A 24,562-nucleotide genomic window follows, 5' to 3' on the forward strand; every position below is an offset into this window, starting at 1 on the left:
GTCTCTCCATCTCTCCCATCATCACATCATTTTCTCTTCCGACTCTGATGTCTCTTGCATCCCTTATAAGGACCATTGTGATTATGTTGAGCTCCAGTGATGCAGGATAATCTCCCCAACACAAACTCTTAATCACATCTGCAAAGTCCCTTTGCTGTACAAGATAACACTCATAGGTTCCAGAGATTAGGGCCTGGACATCTTTGGAGACAATTATCCAGTCTACCACAGTGCTCTAACTTCTGAGACATGCAAAACACCCCCAATTATTTCCAGCGGTGTTACGTTGTACTGTCAGATATCCAGTGGGGTGCATGAACATCCCTCTTGTTCCATTTTGGGCCAAGTTGTAGTCTACTAAAGTATGAACTTCAGAGGGTAGGGGTCTCTTACACTCTGCTTAATGTTGAATCCCACTCACCCAGAACTTGATATACAGTAGACCCTCGGTAAATATTTGTTGAATGCTGCATGAATAGACTTTAGCTTTGGTCAACCATCATTTACTTCCTCTTCTTTAGATAAAATAGCTTCAGTTCCTATTTGGTGGTCCATGTGCTTCTACAGGAGCTGACTTCATTCCTGACTCCAAAAAGCACATGGTCAAAGCTAATGAAATTCATGTGGGTCAATCCCGTGGCCACAGCCACTGGCAGGAGGGGGCATGGACCCAAACTAGTCCAGAGGGAAACCAAACAGAGAATTCTTTTCTTCTGGACACAAATGAGGAACCATAATAATGACGCCACGACTGCTGAAGGCAGAGCAGAGGGCCAGAAAGAAGCAAGTCGTTTAATTGCTAAATCTCTGGATCGAGCTTCAACTGCAGCCAACCTACCTATGGGTTTTCCAATTACATGAGAGTCAAATATTTCTTTTATTATTTGTGTCAAGTTTAAGGTTACTTACAATGAAACATTCTAAAACCGCTAAGAAGTACTGCAAGTGAAACATGAAAAATCTACAGAAACAGAACAAATAATTTTGTTTTGCTAATAGAGAATAGGAGGGATGGGACACTCATACCATCCGTGTTCCAGCCTCCAAGAAGGAGTAGATGAAAAGGTGGAAGAAGCCTTGGGGCCTTTAGGTCACCCAGGCCTTGTGTCTTACCCTTGGCTGGATACCAAATCACCATGGGAACTTAGTAAAAACAGCTTCCTCAGCCCCATCCCAGGTGTTTTGAGCCAAAATGTCTACGGGTGAGGCTCATAGTTCATGTTTTTAACAAACTCCAAGTGACTCTAACGGGTTCACCCTCCTCAACATTGGTGAACTTGGCGGCCCACTGGTAGAAGAGGCAGCCTAGAAGATCCTGATGGTGATGCCAAAGTACAGAGTGTTGAATACATGTATGGTGTCCTTAGGAGAATGTATAATCCTATTTGAAGCCCTGAATTAATTAAATACTTAGACTCTGCATGAGGGTCTGATGCGCTCTCTCCTATGTGTAAAGGACATCAGTTTGACTGCTAAATGCTTTTTGTTTTTCCAAACCTGGCTGGTTCACAGCTAGATTCTGGAGAGTTGGTATAACAAGAGAAGTGACAACTAGATAAATGGACTATTATGGACCATTTTTAAACCTATTTATCTTCCTTTCACTTTCCTTAAATAAGGGAAATCAGGATAGCTCCAGGGTTAGTGAATTCAAGAACTCAGTGTCACTAATGGCCAAGGATTTTCTATATTTTCACTTTGCCTGCTCAGTAATTTGCTTTGGTCCTTCCAACTTGTTCCCTGAGGTGGTTCCCAAATGACTGACTGTTGTGAGCAGAGATCTGCACACAACAGAGATCACAGGCTATAGGGCAGAAGAGGGCACGTCCTTCCCTCTAGTTCCTTTTTAGGTCCCTTTGAGAGTGAAGAAAACTCTCCCAGAAACTCTAGCAGCCACTCTCTTGTGTTTCCTTGGGCAGAATTAATATATACATGCCCTTTCTAAACCAGACGCATCAAAGAGGATGGAATGACCGTGATTCTGTCCAACCCTGACTCACTCTTTGGGGGTCAGTGTGACCCACCACCCCTGAAACACATGATACCTGAGGGGAAAAAAGGGTCTTGTCAGGAAGATGGAGAGGAATTGAGGAATGGCATGGGTGTGTGGGTGTGTGATGGACAGTGTCTAGCCCACTAAACAGGAATTGATGCAAGAAGAGGAAGGATCTCCAGCCGCCCAAGCTTCTTTCTGATCTACCCAACCCTTAAAGACGCCTGCCCTTTCCCTTCCCTTCAGAGCACTTACTTATCTCAGTCCTTGCTTCCTTACACTTGAGATACTACATGGGGATATGTCATAAATGGATAAAAGTAGTTTTAATATCTGGTAGTACAACTCTTACTAATTTTTTTCTTTATATTTAAATTTTTCGTAGCTGTCGTAGTCCATTTTCTTTTCCAGATTAGCTTTAGACTCCATTTCTCAAAGTCCATAAGAAAATGCCATTTTGGGATTTGTACCAAGATTGAATTGAATTGAAAGATTAATGTGGAGAGAATTGGCATCTTGAAACATAGCATATCTATCTATTTACCCAGGGTTTTTTTTCCTACTACCCTTTAATACAAATTTCTAATTTCCTTCATAAGGGTCTTGCACTTATCTTTTTAGTTTTATGCAACACACATAAGGAAGCAGAGCTGAGAGAAGGAAGAGAGTGAGTGAGCCCTGGTAACATTGAATCTAAGGATCTAGCGCAGCCTAAAGAAGACAAATCTTAAGTCAATAAATTCCCTTTTCTTCTTAGGCTGGTTTGAATTCCATTTCTGTTATTTGCACTTGAAAGCATTCTGACCATGACATCTAAAGAATACATAGAGAGGGTAGGACAAAAGATGACAGGCAGTCACCAGGCACTTACTCTGTATGTAATAAGAGTATCCTCCCTCTGCTTCTAAGACTTGCTAGCCATTTAGGTCTCACAGGGAGCTACGTCTACTCTCATTCTGCCTCAACCCTCCTGAAAATTTCCTAAAGAGATTTTACAAGACAGAATGGAGACAAATGGTCTCTTAAAACCTTGTCTCCATTTTCCAGTGAACTATCTGTGGATTTGACCCTTCGCAGAGGGTAAAGGATACTTGGTAGATCTGGAAGCTAACATCCTGTCCTTTATGAATGGCTGGTAGTATCATCAGGGCTGCTACATTTGGGAAGTTGTGCAACGAACAAGTTTAGAAGGTGCCATTCACAGGTGACAGAGTGAAATAGCATCCCCTGGAGGTGTGCGATATGGCACCCTTGGGTACTATTACTATGCAAAATTCCTTTTGGAATTGCTTTATAGAGGTCTTGAATTAATTAAATAATGAAAAGTCTTCAATGAAGCAAAGTATTAGTAATATCCTATATTCTAAACCTTGTAATATCTTGAAAAAATCCTTCCTCTGAGAGAACTACCAAAGGAAAGCTTTGTTCTGATTACCTTTTTGTTATCATCGTCATTAGGAGTGTTTTACACATCTTCCTTCATTCAAACAAGCATTTATTGAGTGGCTACTATGAACCTGGTATTGTTTTAAGTGCTAGGGACAGAAAGAGTTAGCAGAAAAAGTCCCTGCCCTCATGGAGCTACCTTCTAGTGGAATGGGCAGATGGTAAATGAATAAGCAAGTACTACGGTGTATAACATAATGGCAAGTGGAGCTACCATACTGTAAAGAGAAGTGAAACATTACAAAGGGAGAGTAGCAACACTTATAAAACCAGAAGTGAGGACTTCAAGTGCAGGGGCTTTGCCTAATGTAAGCCGGTGACCGTCCTACCACCCACTCTCCCTCTGTCCCCACCTCCACCCAGTAAAACAGCTTCGGGGTTTGGCTTCTCCTTTCAAACTCCAGGATTTCCTTTCTTAGCTTCATCCACCCCTAAAAGCCACCCAACAGCAAATGCTAATATTATATGTGGTTGCCCACGACCATCTGATCTATGTGAAAGGACAGAAATATGTCCAGAATATGGGGCTGAGGGGAGGGAAGAGTCAGGATGACCCACGTTTCCAGAGCTGTCTTGGATATTTAGAAAACAATGGGTCTCTGAATACTCCCCTCTCCCCTCCACCACCTCCACACAAAAATGTCCTTTCACATGGACGTCAGTAACTCAGCGTGATGTAGCTGTTCTATATTTAAGGATAATCTAGAAGTGTGTTGTCTCTGAAAAATTTATGTATCAGATTTCCTCAGAAATTGCAATCGAGATAAACATCCTCAACTGAGCCCTCCCAGGGGCTGCAGGGAAGACGGGGTGGGTGTACTGCGGTGAGAGTGCGGGACAGCGGTGTTCCCTCTTAACTATACATGGGTTGGTATGTTTTTTGGTACGTTTTTCTGCCCTCCAACCCCCCTTCCAGGTGACTCTGATGGAGACAAGCAACAAGAGCTAATCCTTGTTCGGTGGTGATCTCCCTCTCCCTACACACACACACACACACACACACACACAATCCATCCAGGTCTTAGGACTGCAGTTACATGAATCATGAATGTTGCCCCACCCACCAGGAAAAGCTACAAGTTTGAACAGCTCCAGCCCCGTAATGAAAGGCCTTTGTAGGAGGCATTACCTCTTGCTGAACAGAAGCAGTTTGAAACCGGTCCCACCAGTGTGACTAGGAGACTGATTCAATCTTCTCATAAGTGTGGCAGACACAAACAGCCCAGTTTCCTTTAAGGAGTCACAGGAAAGGTCAGCCTACTCAAGTGGCAGGGGGACAACACCACTGGAAACCGTCAGACGTGTGGACAGATAAGCATAATGTACAGGGAAAATGCCACGATAGAGGTTTGTACAAATGATGGGGGTGAAAGATGAGCAGGAAAGGCTTCCCAGTGGAGGTGACATTTAAGTTGAAGTGAGAGGGAGAACTTGCCAGAGGGAAGGTTTAAGAAGATGAACCTTTGAAAAATGTCTTAAATATTATAAAACTCCATTTAAGAAAATTTCCAAAGTCTTAACAATATGGAATATTTATTAGGATAGAAAAGAAAAATCTTAGATATTTGAATATATCTCATAGAGATTAAGAAGAAACTTTTAATGAAAACTGTGGCAACATATTTCTGACTGGTACTTCAATATCCTGTTTAAGCTTTATAACTGCCTGAATTAAAACAAAGTTATTCAGAAATTATAAAACAAAGCATCTAAAACAATGGCTTCTCTGTCTGAAAAGCAAGGTATTGCACAAATATAGCTGAGCTTACATGCAAAGATTTCAGGCATTCGAATAATGCTGAATTCTCTTTTATTCACAAGCTTATTCATAGTTATGGGGGAACAGGGACTAGAGGAGTAAATATAATTCAGAAAAAACACTTAATAATTAAAAGTTGATTGCAGTGCTACCATTTGATCCAGCAGTTCCATTTCTAGTCATATACCTAAAAGAAGTAAAGCATCCATATAGAAAGACTTATACACAGTTGTTCATAGCAGCATTACTTACAGTAGCCAAAATGTGGAAACTACCCAAATCTCCATCAACTGATGAGTGGATAAATAAAATGTGGCATATCCACACTATGGATTATTATTTGGCAATAAAAAGGAAAGTCTTGATATATGCTATAAAACAGGTGAACTAAAGGCCACATATTGTATGATTCCATTTGTATGAAAAGTCTGGAATAGGCAAATTTATAGAGAAATAAAATAGATTAGTGGTTGTGCAGGGCTGGAATTGAGGGGGATTGGAATGGGGAGTGATTGCTAATAGATAGGGGGTTTCTTTTGTGGGTGATGAAAATGTTCTAAACTTAAATTGTGGTGGTGGTTGCACAGCTCTGTGAATGTACTAAAACCAGGGGTCCCCAACCCCTGGGTCACCAACCGGTACCAGTCCACGGCCTGTTAGGAAGCAGGCCGCACAGTAGGAGGTGAGCAGAGGGCAAGTGAGCGAAGCTTCATCTGCCGCTCCCCATTGCTCCCCATCGCTCACATTACTGCCTGAAACACCACCCCCCCAACCCTGGAAAAACTGTCTTCCACGAAACAGGTCCCTGGTGCCAAAAAGCTTGGGGACCCCTGCTAAAACCATGGAACTGTGTCCTTTAAATGCATGAATTTTATGTATGTGAATTACATCTCAATAAAGATACTTTAAAATTTTATTGCATTAACTTTAGGCTAAAAATGAAAATAAGTTGGGCTTTTAGATTGGGTTAAAATCAAGCACAGCTCAAACTGGATTAGACCATCTGCACATGGTGTCTTCAGCTGTCAGTAAGAGGGAAGAAATGGCTGACCAAAAGAGATGGCAGGAAGTCATGTAAGAAAGACTTCATCCAGACTGTGGGGAATGACCTGATTGATGTTCAACAACAAAAACCACCACGACAAATTAAAGATCCTGGTTTCAGGATGCCAAACCCAGAGACCAGAAATTGACATACAACTTCCCCCGAAATTAGGAGCCCAGAACATGTAATAACAGCTTCATGGGACTATGAAATACACATAACTCTGCAGAAACACAGCTGCTGTCAAACAAAGCAGCGTCATTTCACTTAACAGGTTAGTTCCATATCCTTCTCCCACAGAAAGAATTCAGGTGCCAGACAGTGAATGAAGTTTCCAGTGAAAAAATGTCAGGCCTAATGTTGATGAGCCTCAAAATATACCACAAGATCACTAATGACCTCCAGTGGTTACAACTAAAATTGCTCGGTTTGTGATACATGAGACTAGAACAGGATGGCCCACAAAGCAATTATGGATAAAGGGTTTGGTCTCTTATTTTCTTATCTTGAAAGCTGCAAAATTGAAGTCAAAGGAAGCCTACCCAATGACTACCATAAAAATCTCCCTTCCTCCTGATTTTTTTTTAAAACATACATTTATTTATTTATTTATTTTTGGCTGCGTTGGGTCTTTGCTGCTGTGCGTGGGCTTTTCTCTAGTTGCGGCGAGCAAGGGCTACTCTTCAATGCGGTGCGTGGGTTTCTCATTGCGGTGGCTTCTCTTGTTGCAGAGCACAGGCTCTAGGCACGTGGGCTTCAGTAGTTGTGGCACGTGGGCTCAGTAGCTGTGGCTTGCGGGCTGTAGAGTGCAGGCTCAGTAGTTGTGGCGCACGGGCTTAGTTGCTCTGCGGCATGTGGAATCTTCCCGGACCAGGCCTCAAACCCATGTCCCCTGCATTGGCAGCCAGATTCTTAACCACTGCTCCACCAGGGAAGTCCCCTCCTGATTTTTAAGCATTGATTGAAGAGCCTCTTTGTCTGTGGCCTGTCTTTGCAGCCTCTTTTGACATGCCTGGAAGATGGCTGTCTCCCTCCAGTGACTTGGTGACTCCATCAGGGATAATCCACTAGGAGCCCCACAGATGCAGAGAAAGCTGACAATGGAGAAGGTGCGTTCGTAGGTAGGAGAGATGAAATGACTGTGTGAAAGTGTAAGAAAGACTGAGAGAAGCAGGAAGCAGGTATTGTAAACTAAAATTACCCCATTTGGTCTTGCACGACTCTGACACTTTTTGGTGAATATCTAAGAAGTTTGAGGGTTAGCCTGTCCCCCGAGCCCCACCACCAGGCTGTAGTGAAAGCAGCCCCAAATGATCCCTACCTGGAGTTTCACTGAACAAACTTCAGTAAATAAGCCCAAACCACTTCATACAGCCTCCTCTGTAGGCCTGACAAAAATCCCAGCTCTCTGCCCTTTGGGTGAAAGATTCATTCAACTGAGAAAGAACAATGTTCCATAAACAGGATTCTATTACTATCCTTTTTGTGGCCTCAGGCTGCCAGAAAAGCCCCAGTCAGACAGGGCCATTTTTTGGAGATGAAACCATCCTTAATAAGCACCAACTGGCCTGGCTGGATTCTTCAGACAGGTCCAGGCATGCCGGAGGGCTCTCTGGAATATTTTGGTCAGTCCACATATCTGAATACCTTTAATTTCACCAAAGACAGGCCATTTCTAGCATTCAACCAGCATGTTAACAAGCCACTAGTTGCTCTGATAATAACTAATATCTAATATTTGCTACGCTAATTAGCAAAGTGTCTGGTATAACTAAAACACTGTGACCTTTCCAATATAGTGCTAGCTAATCACCCCTAGAATACTAACTCTTGATCAGAACACTAGCTGCCCCTGGGTGTAATTTCAACTAACACTTTCACATGTCACACCAGCCATGCTGGAGTATTTTGAAATAAATTACAGATATAATAGGATGCAAGGGAAAGAATAAGAAGAACCAGGACTTAACGGCAATCAGTGACCACTGCCATATGAGTCTTGCCCATATTCCTAAATGCTGCTGCCACTGTCATTTCTCAGATATTTTTTGGATCTATTCATTCATGTAACAAATATTTCGGAGTACCTACTTCAAATATCTTATCTGTCTGAGAGTTCCAAGGAGAATTTAATATACTAAGAGAATGTTAAAAATTCATCGGCTGGGGCTTCCCTGGTGGCGCAGTGGTTGAGAGTCCGCCTGCCGATGCAGGGGACACGGGTTCGTGCCCCAGTCTGGGAAGATCCCACATGCCGCGGAGCGGCTGGGCCTGTGAGCCATGGCCGCTGAGCCTGTGCGTCCGGAGCCTGTGCTCTGCAACGGGAGGGGCCGCAACGGTGAGAGGCCCTCGTACCGCAAAAAAAAAAAAAAAAAAAAAAAAAAATCAGTTGCTTTTTTTCTGTAGAAAAAAAGAAACTCTTAAAAGTTATATGAACATTTTATGATATTTTATTTTAAGATAATTACATCATTAGGCTACATTTACCTTAATTGTAATTTAGTGCATCATAAAAAAATCGTGAATAAGAATTCTTGATGTTGCTTGTTAGTCCAGAGGTCAAATCAATGACTTATAAGAGCAACTCTTTCCTGAAAGAGCGGTAAGGGAGAGAAAGTGACATTTTCCTTTACAGTTCAATACGTTCTTAGTTGCTAAGCAGTCCATGGGCACCTAGCAACCTCACAGCTAACGTTTGCATGCACCTTACAGTTCACAAAGCACTTTCGCATATGTAGTAAGGGTCTCTCCCTTCAGATTAAACTCCTTTTATCTAGGGATGCAGGCAAGCCCAGGCTTGTTGGGTGGGCTGGTGGGAAAGGCTGGCGGGCATGTAATTGCAGAGGGGCTCAAGGAGGGCCCAAAGAGGTAATGGATCCTCACTATTGTTTCCACCTAAGCTAATGTGGTCCGGGAAACAGATCCCAAACATTTCATCTTGAAAACACATACTGGCTACTTGCTTAATTGTGAAAACAGGGCCACGTGAAGTAGGTGTGATTTTACTAACCCATAGTCCTACCTCTTCATAGCACCCACCAAAAGGAAAGTTAGTAAATTTTGCTGAAGAGCCATTGTTAGGAGTGTCTCCGTGAAAGACATACACCAGGACCAGCGTCCCCCAAAACGAGGACTTCAGTCCAGCTTGGCTCAGAGGACATACATAAACCCACTGTCTTTATTACTAGTCAGGCTTTGGTCCCAGCCCATCTGGTCTCCTTCCCTTGTGCATGCGCCTGGACCACGCAGGAGCTCTGAGGACCCAGGCAGCCCCCTTTTCCATGAAGGTCTGGCAGGGCTGCCTGGGCCATTCCAGTGACTACTTCCTGCATTATCTTTCAAAGGAGGGGCATCCCCTGGCCCCAGGGAACCATGCAGTTGGCACAAAAGGGAAGAGAGAATTAAAGAAACAACAAACATATCAACACTCCACACCAAAATACCACCAAAGCACCTTCTCTTGTCTCCTCCCCCTTACAGCAACCAGGGTGTGTCCTGGAGGTTTCTGTTTCATCTCTGGAGGTGCTGACAGGGCAAAAGTGGGAGCAGCTCTTGCACCTCCCATAAGATTGGAGTCGTGGACTGGGGTGAGGAGAGACTGTCTTTGGGCTAGGTTTATTTCTGTTTAAAGTGACTCAAAAACTAAGTTCTTTACAAGTATTTATTTTATTTTAAATATGGCAACATGAGACCCAATATATCACAGTAAAATTCACCTTAGAAAGCTTGTCTTATTCTAGAGTATGTGACTCACCTGTCAATTTAATGACTTGTTGCTAAAAGGTGTCCAGGCCCTGAATCTTGTGTGGAAGCTCTCCATTTCCAAGCTTTCCCTGGGAGAATTCCCAGCTGACATCTCAGCAAATTATTTTCGTCCACACCTAGAACATCCAGTATATTAATGTTGTCCATATAGGAATAATCTAATTACAGCAATTCATTTACATATATTTGTTTCTATAGATACAATTAGAGCAATTCATATATATATATATCCATACAAATATACACAGAGAGTTCATGAACTCTAAATCATTGCGATTATTCTCTCCTCAACTACCTGGACCCAAATGTGAATCCAAACCAGAGCTGTTTTTTACTCTGCTGGCAAAATGACTCAGAAATTGGAATGATTCTTTATCAGCCATGAATACTGAATTTTTCTTTCTCTGGAAAGCAAGAATCTGAAGGGCTCAAAGAGGGCGCCCCCACCCCCACCCCAGTGCCTAGCTTTTGAGGACATAAGTCAAAGAGGATATAGAAGAAAAAGTTAGGCTAATATATTAATGATCTATTGCTGCATAGCAAATTACCCTAAAACTTAACAGCTCAGAACAACAAACTCTTCTTATTATCTCAAAGTTCCTGAGGGTCGGGAATCCAAGCACAATCTAGTAGGGTACAGTATTGTTAGTCTACTAGGGCTGCCATTGCAAAACACCACAGACTGGGCGGCCTGAACAACAGAAATTTGTTTTCTCACAGTTCTGGAGGCCGAAAGTCCAAGATCAGCATGTTGTTTCTGGTGAGGCCTCTCTTCCTGTTGTGCAGGCAGTAGTCTTCCTGCTGTGTTCTTACAAGGCCTTCATTCTGAGCACACACGGGGTGGGGTGCAGGAGGCGCTCTGGTATCTCTTCTTCTTCTTATAAGGGTACCAGTCCTATTGGATTAAGGCCCTCAACCGTATAACCTCATTTAACTTTTATTACTTCTTTATAGGCTCCACCTCCAAATGTAGTCACATCGGGGGTTGGGGGACACAATTCAGTACATACCAGGTACCTCTCCTTCAAAATCTCCCATAGGCTACAATCAGTGTGTTGGCTAGGACTCCAGCCCCGTCTGAAGGATCTGAAGCTCATTCATGTGTCTGTGACCAGGATTCAGTTGCTCGTGGACTGTTGGGTGGAGGAATCCTTTGCTTTCCTTGCCACATGGGCTTCTCCATAGGGCAGTTCACATGGCAGCTGGCTTCCATCAGAGGAAGCAAATGAAAAAGCAAGAGAGGGCACACAAGAAGGAAGCCACAGTCTCTTTGTAACCTAACCTCAGAATTGGTATCCCATCACTTTTGCTCTGTTCTATTAGGTAAAAGCAAGTCACTACGTCTGGCCCACACTCAAGGGGAGAGGATTACATAAGAGCGCAGATAGTAATACAATCTACCACAGTTCACCCTTTGGATCAGTTCCCTTCCTTTCCCACATGCAGAACACACTCAATCACGCCTTAAAGCAGACAACCCCAAAGTTCCATCTCATCAATATTTTGAGCTTAGATCGCAGGAGATAGAAATGATTCATAACAGCCTTTACAGACCCAGATATACCTACTCTTGATCTAGAGAACTCTGAACTAAAAAGATAAGCTATCTGGTACTAGCCCCTACACACAATATATATAATGGTAGAACAGGAAAAGGATAACTGCAATAAATATTCCCATTTGTAAAGGAGAAGAACGATATATAAAAGAGTTAATCCATAGCAATTCTGAGATCCTGCTGTAGAAGGCTGGAACCCAGTTATCATTTTTAGTCTCAAACAATCACATTCTCTTTTATACCGTGTAGGTAACTCCTTTGACAACACGGCTTTCTCAATATCTATCTCAAGTTATTTGATTCCAGGCAGTGCTATGTGCCACAATTGTTTAGAGACTTTCTCTCTCTCTCTCTCTCTCAATTTAATAGCAAGTACTTTGAGCCTATCAGACTTTCCTTAGGAAGAGCCAAACCCTAAGTCTCCCCTCTTTGAGAAATTTTCCCAGTGTGAAAGTATTTGCTGGGTACCACCTTATTCTATTCAGAGATCCTAACAATGGTGTGACAACCATACTCTTCTTGACTTGGTCTTTGCCGCTAGGCAGAGTTTTAAGCAGACTTTTTCGCTCAAAGGACTTCTCTGTTGCTTCTTAACTAGTTGAACATGTGAATCAGTTGCACCTTCCAAGCTTGCAAAACCCTGAGTTTTTTGGTTGTCTCTGATTTCCTTTTCATTCCTGCTTGCACACCAGCCAAATATTTTCTGAGCTCCTTTAATTCTTGTAGTACCTTGGCAAATGCAGCCAGTAGAAATGAACACATTCTAATAACAGTCATTTTCTACCTCTTTGTATAAAGTACAAGCTCATTGCGTATGTAATATGCCTTTTAAGCTATTCTAGACTATATTTTTATACATATTTTTTGGTAACATGGATTGCTGACTGTCCAAGTCTCCAATAACAATTTCATGCTGCCAGACTGGATGTTAATGTCACATAATTTGGAAGGTATTGTTGTTGGTATGGCAGCACCCTACTCCTAGAACCAATATTTGTATCTACCAAACATTTAAGGAAGAAATAACAAACTTATTCCAGAGAATAGAAAAAGTGGGAATTATATCCAGGTCCTTCTATGAAGTCAGCATAACCTTAACACCAAAACCCAACAAGAACCTTATAAGAGAGGAATATTATAGGTTTATTACCATAAACATAGGTCCAAAAATCCTAGTCAAAATATTAGAACACCAAACCCAGCAATGTATTAAAAATGTTAATATATCACCAGCAAGTTGGAATGTAAATTTGATTTGATATTACAAAATCAATGCACTTCTCATCATTAATAAAACAAAGGAGAAAATCATGAAAATCTCAGTAGATACAAAAAGTGCGTTTGATAAGATTCAACTCCCATTCATAACAAAAAAAATCTTGGGCTTCCCTGGTGGCGCAGTGGTTGAGAGTCTGCCTGCGGATGCAGGGGACACGAGTTCGTGTCCTGGTCCCGGAGGATCCCACATGCCGTGGAGCGGCTAGGCTGGGCCCGTGAGCCATGGCCGCTGGGCCTGCGCGTCCGGAGCCTGTGCTCCGCAACAGGAGAGGCCACAATAGTGAGAGGCCCGCGTAACGTAAAAAAAAAAAAAAAAAAAAAAAAATCTTACCAACCTAGAACTAGAAGAAACTTCCTAATCCAAATTAGGACATATTATAAGAAACTAGCAAACATTAAACTTAATAGTAAAATGTTGAAACTTTCCTTATAATTGCCACTACCATCTTTATTCAATATTGTTCTGGAATTCTGTCCAATGTAACAAAGCAAGAAAATTAAATTATAATCATTGAAAAGGAAAAAAAATGGTCATTATTTATTAGTGGCATAATTGTATGTAGAAAATACTGAAGAATTTACAGGTAAATTGTCAGATTTAACGCATGTTTAAGAAGGTTGCTATACACAAGGTCAACATAAAAAAATCTGTATTTCTGTATACTAACAACAAATTTTTATTAAAAAACAGTATGTCATTTATAATAACTTTTAAAAATCCAATTTAAATCAGAGGTACAAATGTTCCACATAGAATACTAAAAATTTTATCAAGAGAAATTTTTAAAGATCTAAATAACAGTAACATCTATATAGATGTTTAGTTGTACCAAATTAATCTATTAATCAAAACCCAGCAGTGGGGTGGGGTGTTTGTGTGCACGTGTGTGTGTGTGTGTTTGACAAACTAATTATGAAATGTGTATGAAAACGCAAAGGGTCAAGAACAGCAAAGACAACTTGAAAAAGAATAAAGTAATAAGACTTACTCTACATGGTATCAGGACTTATTTACTATAAAGTTAGTGTAAATAGAGCATGAGATATTGGCATAAGAACAGACAAATAAACCAGTTGAGTCCAGAAACAGACTCGCAAATATATCTCACTAGATTTATGACACTAGTGGCACTGCAGAATAGTAGGAAAGGAAGATTCTAGTCAGCAACACATGGAGTAGAACCACTGCATTCCGTTGGGCCCAGCTGATCCTCAGAATGATAACAGTAAAAGATTGTTTTAAGCCACTAGAGTTTGGAGCGTTTTGTCATTCAGCAATCAAAACTGATAGAAAAAATTCATACCTGGAAGTAGAGTATTGCCATAACATAACTTAAAGCATATGGCAATGATGTCGAAAAAGAGCAGCAAGTGGAAATTGGAAGGGTGGTGAGGAGACTGTCAGTGGAGCCTAGAACAGTGAAGTTGCTAAGAAAGGCTAGAAAAAGGATCACCTGTGTTATGTAGCAGTGGAATGTTTAGTAACACTGTTGCCTGCATTAATGTGGACAATAGGAAATCTACCAAGGAACGTGCAGACCTGGCTAAAGAGATTCCAAGCAGGATATAGAAAGTTCTGACTGGCTTCTTAGCTGAATATGATACAATAAGAGAGACATGAACTGACCTGAAAATCTAGTTTTTTAGCAGAAATAAAGAACATCTAGTACAGTATCTCCAGCCAGCAAAAAGTCTCAAAGTAATAAATGGCTTCATTTCAAAGACCTCCTTGATAAGGTCTTTGAAAGGTTTAAGGTGGTGTGTCTCACGGACCCTCTCATTTAGAAAATAAAAGAGTTCCTAAGAGTCTTAGAGACTTTGTCCCACAGCACCCTGATTCATATCCCAAGGCAGCCAGGGACCTATCTCAAAGGGATTTGTGGATGCAGCCTTTGTTGAAGAGAATGGATTATAATAAGATACACAGAAAGCCCACAAAATTGTCAAGAAGATTGTTCTGGTGAAAGCATGACCAGCTTGAAATAAAAGGGACTGAGAAGGCCTGAAATAGTCTCTGAGCCTCCAACTTTCTACAGGTAAGAAGCAGGCTGAGAAAGCTTTGCAACTACGACCACAGATAATTTCTTATTGAAAAAGATGGGTGACTCAGAGGACAGAGCGAAGAGTCAGTAGTGCAGAGCCAAGAGAAGCTGAGAACAATGGATCAGGAGACTACTCCCAGGGAGTAGACCTGGACCATAATCAAGGAATCATCAGGACAACTGGTCTGGCTGAATTTCAGAATTGCTATGGACCAGAAACTACCATGTGACTTGCTTCCTGCCTTTGTGAATAGGAAAGACTGCTGTGGTTACCCTTTTTGTGTTTCACTAGTGTAATCTAGGTGTCTGGGAGACAGCTAAATTCACAGGTCTCCAGTTCAAGAGCAGCGACAGACAAGGAGCCTCACTTGCAATTGGACCTGATGCAGATCATGAGAGTCTGGACTTCTAGACTGATACCATAATTGGATGAGACGTTGGGTGTCTTGGGATGGGGTAAATGCATTCTGCTTGTGAAAGGCATGTGAATTGTTGTGACCAGAGGATGCAACGTGGTATATTGTCTGTACATGTGGCCAGGAATGATTGCTCCCATCCAGTTCTCCCATCAAGAAGTGGAGTCTTATTGCCCTTCCTCCCCACAAATCTGCACTAGCACTGCCTTGTTATAACCAATAGGATGTTATGGAAGTGATGATATATGACTTCTGGTCCTGGGCTTTGAGACTTGCAGTTTCTCTTTCTGCACTCTTGAGATCTAGCTGCCGGGTAAATAAGCTCGGGCTAGATTACTGAGTGAGGTGAGACCACATGGAAAGACAGAGGTTGAACCAGCCCCCAACTATTTCAGCCACCCCAGTCAGAGCACCAGATGTGTGAATGAAGCCATCTCGGGTATTCCAGTTCCAGCTGAGCTCTCAGGTAAATGCAACCAAACGAATGACCCCAGCCTACAACAGCAAGTGGAACTGCCCAGATGAATTGTGAACCCACAGAATTGTGAAAGACGATTCCTGTTTCAGATTTGGGGATGGTTTGTTATCCAGCACAGACTGACAAAGTTGTGTGTTGGTGAGCATCCAGAACTCATATATAGCTGCTCAAAGTGTAAATTAGTATAAGTACTTGAAAAACGGGCATTATTTCCTAAAGTTGAACATGTGCATTCTTGACCCAACAGAAAAACATGCACACGTGGACCAAATATATCCACAAGAATGTTCATAGCTGCTTTGGATAGCTCCAAACTGGATACAACCCAAGCATCCATCAACAGTTGAATAGATAAATATATTGTCATATATTCATGCAATAGAATGCTACAGGTCAATGAACAGGCTGCTGCTACACACAACAGTATGCATGAATCACACACCTAAGACATTAAACAAAGGAAGCTGGAAACAAAGTAAAATATCTTGCATGGTTTTTGTTTTTTTTCCTTTTTTGCGGTAAGCGGGCCTCTCACTGTTGTGGCCTCTCCCGCTGCGGAGCACAGGCTCCGGACGCGCAGGCTCAGCGGCCATGGCTCACGGGCCCAGCCGCTCCGCGGCATGTGGGATCCTCCCGGACCGGGGCACGAACCCGTGTCCCCTGCATCAGCAGGCGGACTCTCAACCACTGCCCCACCAGGGAAGCCCCTTGCATGGTTTTATTTATACAAAGTTCTACGCTCTAGTGGTTGAAGTCAGGATAGTGGTTACCTTTGGGGAGGAAAGAGAAGGTAATGACTAGAAGGGATATGAGAGGGGATTCTGGGGTGCTGGTATTGACCTAGGGGTGGGAGCCTGGGTGAGTTCACTTTGTAATTCATCGAGTATTACACTTACAACATGCATATTTTTCTATATCTTCTATTTTCATTAAGAAGTTTTAAAATAACATCAAATACTACTAAGTACCTAGAAAAAGTAAAAGTACAACTTTATAAAGACAGAAAACTTTACTGAAAAACAATTTTTAGAGACCTAAATCAATGGAGAGAAATGTTTAGAGATATGTATTAGAGATTCAGAAAAATGAAGAGACTAATTCTCTCAAACTGAGATTCGATGCAATCTCAAAAAAATCCCAAAGTGATATTGTATGTGTGTAACTTGAAAAGCTGATTCTAAAATATTTATGGAAATTTACAAGGCTAACGTAGTCCAGACAGTCTGGAAGAGCAAGAGAGGGAGATGTGTTTCTAGATATCAAGACTTATTATAGGAGAGGAGGGATAAATTGGGAGTTTGGGATTAACATATACACATTAACTGAATCACTTTGCAATACACCTGAAACTAACACAACTTTGTAGATCAACTGTACTTCAATAAAAACAAACAAACAAAAAAACAAGGATATATTGTATAGCACAGGGAATTACAGCCATTACCTTGTAATAAATTTTAATGGAGTATAATCTGTAAAACTATTGAATCACTGTGCTATATACATGAAACTAATATTGTAAATCAACTGTACTTTAATAAACAATTAATGTAGAAAAACTTATTATAAAGCTGCACTAATAAGATGATATGGTATTAGCATGGGGACAAATAACTAATCAGGGGAGCAGAAGAGAAGGGTCCAAAATAGATAGACTCATGTATACATGGGCATTTCTTAGATTTCAAATCAAAGAGGAAGAGAGAGAATTTTCCATTTATAGAAAACAGAGTATCTATTTAAAAAAAGAGAAAAGCAAGTGGACCACTTTCTCACACTGTACCACACGTACATCAATATCTGGAGGCTTTTTACATATAAATTCAATTACACGTGGCTTGTGAGTGCCCAGAAGACAAAATTAAGAACAATGGATGAGGTCAGAGAGATGGATTTTGGCTCAGTCTAAGTGGGAAAACAATCACTTCAGCAGCATGAGCTGTCTTGGGAGGTTATGTCCATTACGGAAGATGTTAAAACACAATTGGATGCCTGCTTCCACTGAAATTCTAGCTGAGATTCAAGCATCAGAAATGTCTACGTTTCTAAGCAACCCTCTGTTGCTATAAATACCAAGAAGAGAGGGAACAATGTGAATTTCTTCAGCCTGGAGTAATTTCAGCTGAAGAAATTTTATTGGCAAGTCAGAAGAATCTGAGAATAAGCCAAACGCTGGTGGTGCCTCTACGCTTATTACACTTCAATGAGACAGAAGCACATTTTAAAAATGAATATCTCGGAAAGGCATGTACCATATTAGGAACAGTTTTAGAAATATTACAGAAGGGCAGCATGACATGGTGATCATCAAATTTGAATTCCTGCTCTGATCCCCCTAAATTGAAGCCTTAGGGACTTCACTGGTGGTCCAGTGGTTAAGACTCCATGCTTCCACTGCAGGGGGCATGGGTTTGATCCCTGGTCTGGGAACTAAGATCCCACATGCTGCACGGCCAAAAACAAACAAACAAAGACCCTCAACCTCCCCACCCCAAAATTAAAGCCTTACAAGTAATTTCATCTCTGAGCCTCAGTCTCCTCACGTGTGAAGCAAGGCAGTGATGTGTCTTGGCAAACTACAGTACAAAAATGTTCAGATAAAAACCTCATGGCAATGTGGAAAATTAAATACCTCCCTCTGAATCAACATTAAATCAAAACAAATCCTTAGTTTCATAAGATGCCCAGCTGCTGTTATGTGAAATCTCTCCAAGAGCCAACATAAGGGATTTTTATTTAGCAACTTCTCAAAATTGGTATTATCCTCTGTGGTAAGGTATTACTGAGTTACAAAATGAGCGGAACATTACAGAAAGAATAGTTGCTGTCTCTGCTGGTGGGCTTCAATATGTGAGTACAGTACATCACATACAGATATAAACATAGACACAGATACAAATCCCCACAGGATTCCATTCATTCTCTTAAATGAATATGTTACTTTGTTGACTAGTTATTTGATCCAGGGAGAGACGGGCATGCTGGCAATCACTACTTCTTTAAATGGGATGATTTCTTTTCATAGTCCAGCATTTAAAATCTCCCAGGGACTTCCTTGGTTGGCACAGTGGTTAAGAATCTGCCTGCCAATGCAGGGGACATGGGTTCGATCCCTGGTCCAGGAAGATCCCACATGCCGAGGAGCAGCTAAGCCCGTGCGCCACAACTACTGAGCCTGCACTCTAGAGCCTGCCAAGGCATAACTACTGAAGCCCGTGCACCAAGAGCCCGTGCTCCGCAACAAGAGAAGCCACCACAATGAGAAGCCCCTGCACCACAACGAAAAGTAGCCTCCACTCACCACAACTAGAGAAAGCCCACATGCAGCAACGAAGACCTAACGCAGCCAAAAATTTTAAAAATAAAATAATTTAAAAAAATTCTTTCAGCCTCTAAAAATAAAACACAAAACTCTCCAAATAGTAGCTCCGTAAGATATTAATAGGTATTTCCCAGAAAAGCAGCATCTGTGGTTAAATATGCCTGGAAATGATTGATTGAACAAAATTAAAACTTTTTTGTAGGATGTTTTACAAATTTAGTATATTGATGTTCAGTCAATCTCCAAGAGAAGGAGGTAATATGTAGCATATCTCTTGTTCATTGTTAAAGGAGCTTATCATGAAGTGTATTAGTTGTCTAGTGTGGGTATCATGGTGGGTATCTAGTGCTGTGTAACAAACAGTCCCAAAACGTAGTTGCTTTAAAAAAGCATTTATTCTCTCACAGTCAGGGGTCAAGCATGGCTTAACTAGGTCCTCTGGTTCAGGGTCTCTCACAACCCAAGTGTCAGCTGGGGCTTTTGTCATCCCAAAGCTGAACTGGGGAAGGATCCGCTTCCAAGCTCGGGTAGAGGGTTGTCACACGATTCAGTTCCTCACAGACTGAGGAGAAAGGGCCTCAGTTCCTTGCAGGCTGGAGGCTCCCCTCCCAGGTGGGCTTCTCCACAGCTTAGCTCACAAAACGGCAGCTGGCTTCCACCCAAGTAAGCAAGCAAGAGGGCAAGAGAGGGCAGGCAAGATGGAAGCTAGAGTCTGTAACAAAATCTCAGAAGTGATATACCATTGCTTTTTGATTCGTCAGAGCAGGGGTCAGCAAACATGGTCAGCAGGCCATATTTGGCCCAATGCCCATTTTTGTAAATAGTTTTATTGAAAGACAGTTAATCATATTTATTTACATATTGCCTGCGGTTGCTTTTCAGTACAACAGCAGAATTGAGTAATTGGGAAAGAAACCATATGGCTCACAGAGCAAAAAAGATTTCCTACCTGGCCCTTTAGAGAAAAAGTTTGGCAAACCCTGCATTAGAAACAAGTCTAGCCTCCACTTGAGGGGAAGAGATTCAAAAGGGCATGAATACCAGGAAGCTGGGGTCGTTGGGAGTCATTTTAGAAGCTGCCTACCTTGTAGTCCTGCCAACAGGTAGGGACTTGGCAAGTAGTTGCTGAGTGAGTAAATGAATAATTGTTCACATCCACCGATTTTCTAAATTCAAGGGCTGAAAGAAAAGTTGCTAGCCAAGAAAAAGCCAAATTCCTTCACCGATTATTAGGACTTGACAACTGCATCACAACTAACAACTCATCAACTTGTGTGATCTTCTTATTAGTAATTTCTATCATTATGTCAAGTGAGTTAGATGGCAAAATAAGCTTAGGATTGAATTCATATGTAGACTGGACAGATTATTCTTTCACAACATCAGCAAATTGGAAGAAAGCGTACGTATTTGAGATGAGAATTCACTCTGGGGGCAAGAATATTTATTGTGAATTACGTTTACAATCGGACAGCTACAGTATCTTCTAATAGCAAGAGAGACTCAAAACCTAAATGTATAAAATCAAAGTCTCATCCATTTTTTTCATCTTTTCTCCATGTGCTTTCTCCAAAAGCCAAAATACTGTACCACAAAGTTCCTCCTTGATCATTTAGGATCTCTCTTGTTCTAGTACAAAGTAGCAAGTCATTCTTGGAAGAGGAAATGCCCCGCTGCTGCTGCTTTGCTTACAGCCTAGTTTTCCACTGAATTGAAACTCCAGTGTGGGTGACACAAACTGGAGAACTATTTCTTACCTCACTCTGTAAAACAAGGGCTCTAAATATTTCTAAAGTTTGGTGCAAAAAGAGAATAAAATAGGAGACCCCAATCTGTGGCTTTTCTCATGTTACTGGATCCAACAAACATATTAAGCAACTAAATCAAAGTGGGGTGGGGGACATGGAATAAAGGCTATATTTAACATCCTACATTTTATTGAGTAGCTACTCTGACTGGCACAGTGCTAGTAAGTCTCTTTCCCGTACACGAGCTCATTTATTTCTCACATTCATCCTGGGAGTTTGATTACAGATGAAAAGAACAGGGTAAAGAAAATATTCCAAGGTCACACAGGTAGTAACTGGTATCAAGTTTAAAGGTTATACTGGATTTTTCCTAACACGTGAGTGTAACTTGAATTGGATGTATGACTGGTATGGGTTAATTTGGAAATATACTTTCTATCCCATGACTTATTATTCTTTATAACTGACATATCAATGAGAAACTCAGCAATCCACACTTGTACCTCCATGCTTAGGGAGAAAAAGGCGGGTGGGGAGTGGCGGGTGGTGCCTGTTGTGTGACAACCAAAGCCAGGTTAAGGGGTGAGAGGGCTGCACAGCTGCCAGTCCATACAGAGAGCTAAATCATCACTGGGATAAATCAAAACCCTGTTGTCATTAACTGTGTTTCCACAGGTGATTGGTCACACAGCTGGAGGAATGTAAATCACTCGGGTCCTACTCCCCCTGCAAGACACTGACTTGGAGTGGAAACTGGAAACAAAACATTGTTCCCTGGCACAGAGGTAGTACCTACATTTGAGTACGCTGGCAATTCACATTGCAAGTTGCACAATGATTCATTTATTTTCTAAAAGTTAATTCTTTAAATATGCCTCCTCAGAGGTTGTGTGGTTCTAAAGATTGCAGAAAAGAACTGGTATACAGGAAAAGTGAGTGTGATTTGTGAAAAGATAGAAATGAAAGATAATTCCAGTTAAGTAAAATGTCCTATATTCAGAGCATGTAACAACATGCCATTTTGAACATAAACTGGTATATAATTTTTATTAAATGCACAAATAAATAATGAAAGTAATAGCATGTTTGAGGCACAGGAGGAGTTCTGTGGCCAAAACTGGACATAATCAAATGCTGGATTTGCTCACAGATATAGAAGTTTAAAGCTATAACATAAAAATTATAACAAGAAGTGACTGTACTATTCATTCAAGAATAATAATCAATGATTGTTGTTCTAAAACTTCCAAGTCCCAACCCCTACTTTCTTTCACGTAAATAATGGTTTTTAGAGCACAATTTTTGAGGTTCCTATGATGCCCAAATGTCAAGACGGGCCTGAAAACAATTACACGGGTTGTGCTGCACTGGAATGCATGTGTTGTTAGGATATTCTGTTCTGATACATGGCAAGGTTGATTAATAAGCAGAGCATGGGTCCTTTTAAAAAGATAAAATATAAGTATCACGATTTTAACTAAGATCTGATCTTATTGATCTATATATGACGATAACCCTATTCATCAAATCTTAGCATATTAACTATTCAGAGCTATACAGTTCTAACCACTTACTGTATTCGCAGTAGATTCTTTGTATTTCTCTTTCACTACCTGCCCCCCACCCCGATCCCTCTCACTCCCCTCCCCCACCCCCCACCCCCGCCTCGTGACCCCACTTTTCGGACTCTGGCCGGAGAAAGAGGGTGAGAACTGCCCGAAGGAGGGAGGGAGTCGCTGTGAGCCAGCTCAGAATCCTATGAAGATCAGTGTTTTCCAAACTTCTCAATAACTCAATGACCTCATCCCTATCTCAAATGAATGCTCTGCAGGAGATAAGAGTTTACTGGCCACAGCCCAGTTCAAACCTGACCCTAGGCAGGGACAGTGGTGTTTCTCCCAAACGCCACTTCAGTGCTGTGGTTCCCCAAGGTCACCGAGGGGGAGCCCAGCGAGGGCCCTGCTTTGGGTCTTTCCGGGGCCGCACCGGGAACTAAACCGCCCGGGAGCTGGGCCCCCATGGCCCCAAGAAAAAGCTGTGCAGCCCGGAAGGCAAGCGCTTTACCTCCGGGAGGTGGCGGAGAGTCGCGGCTCCGAGCATCTGCCTCCTCTTTGGACCGCGTGGAGCTGCAAGAGCAGGACCCCGGACGCAGCCTGAGGGGCAGGGGCGGGTCCGGCAGCCCGCCATCTCCATAGAGACCGACCACATGGCCCCGCCCTCCCCCGCAGCTCCCGGCACCAGCACCCAAACAGGGTTCCAGAGCGGCTGGAGGGACCGCGTGACCGACGACACCGCCTTCCCAGCTGGAAGGCCCAGAGGCCAGGCGAACCAAGCCTGAGCGCCAGTGCCCTGCCGGCCAACGCCCCATCCTTAAGGGCTGCCCCGGATTCCGGCCCGGGGCGGCGTTCCCGTTTGTCACCCTTCAGGGAGTCTGCGGTGGGATCCCGGACATCACTGTAGTTCCAGAAGCCCCTGAAGACACGGAGCAGTGGGGCCAGACCCCGACAGGAGACTTGGATACAGAATCCAACGTTTGCTTTCTCTCAAAGAAAGCCAGCAATTTTAAGGCTGTGTGATGGAAAAGGTGGGGTTTCTTATCTTCAGTAAGTCCTCATAATATTTTAATACTTATTGCCAATTTTCACATTATATAGGAGGTACCAAAGCCAAAGCAACATCCTTCTTAATTAATCTCTAATGGTTCTGGTCAAAATGCCTTTAAGTATTTATTGTGAAGCCTGGAAGTTTTTTTCATTTATATGTAGATGAATAGTTACCACCAAGGAAAGATGTTCACAACATGAAAAGCAGGTTAGAAAACCATATGAATATTACTACCTAATTTTTGTAAATAAACGTTTGTCTAAGAAGTCTGGAAGTATGTAAACAAATGTTAAATGGTTTGCTCCCGTAGTACTTTTAAAAAATCGATTAAAAAAAATTCTACAATAAATATGCAGCATCTATATAAATAATAAACTTTATTCTGATCCAGGCACCTCATTTTTTTCCCCTGTTGCCTTTAACATGTTTTAGTTGTGTGAAAGGATACAAATTAGATAAACTAAAAATTTGTTACCTGGGACCCACATGGGGTTCACTGACACAAAGGACAAATGAACCAGCTGAATAAACAAGGTCAATCTGCTGCTCTGTCACTAAGCCACAGGAAACAGCTTTTGCTTTACTCTATCTCAGGACCCATCCAAGAAAAACACATCAATTGGCAAAGTTTCCTTTTGCTCTGTCAGACCCTAGAATGCTTTTTCTCTTGGAATCCCTATTTGCTCAATCCAACAAAGCAGTTTTGAAGGTTACATTGAATGTTCTGGTGATTTTCTCAGTTTTAAAAGGGGTATTAAAAGGACTGATTAGATAAACTGATCAAAACTCTTGGAACGCAGAATGCCAAAAATTACTGAAATTGAGACTTCTAAAAAATATTGTTCAATGGGTCCCCACCCTCCCCATCTCCCATTGGGTGCTTGTTTCTGTGGCCTGGAAACAAGGAGGAAGAAGCATGGACCTATTCTACAAGGTGAAGGCAAGTGAGCTATAAATGAATAAACAAAATGTGGTATATCCATACAATGGAATGTGATTTGGCCAGGAAAAGAAGTATTGATAACATGCTACAACATGGATGAAACATGAAACCTTGAAAACATTATACTAAGTAAAAGAAGCCAGTTACAAAAGCCATGTATCATAT

General features: G+C 41.8%; 1 protein-coding gene across 1 annotated transcript in view; it reads right to left on the reverse strand.

Moving 5' to 3' along the window:
• The window catches only part of ECT2L (epithelial cell transforming 2 like), a 60,279-nt gene extending 50,216 nt beyond the window's left edge, over nt 1-10,063 (reverse strand). Inside the window, 2 exon segments of the mRNA XM_065888622.1 lie at nt 8,731-8,870; nt 9,998-10,063. Of these exon segments, the coding sequence (XP_065744694.1) occupies nt 8,731-8,870; nt 9,998-10,063 (206 nt within the window).
• Nucleotides 10,064-24,562: the final 14,499 nt, after the last annotated feature.

This window comes from Phocoena phocoena, chromosome 12 (assembly GCF_963924675.1).
Source record: "Phocoena phocoena chromosome 12, mPhoPho1.1, whole genome shotgun sequence".
NCBI lineage: Eukaryota > Metazoa > Chordata > Mammalia > Artiodactyla > Phocoenidae > Phocoena > Phocoena phocoena.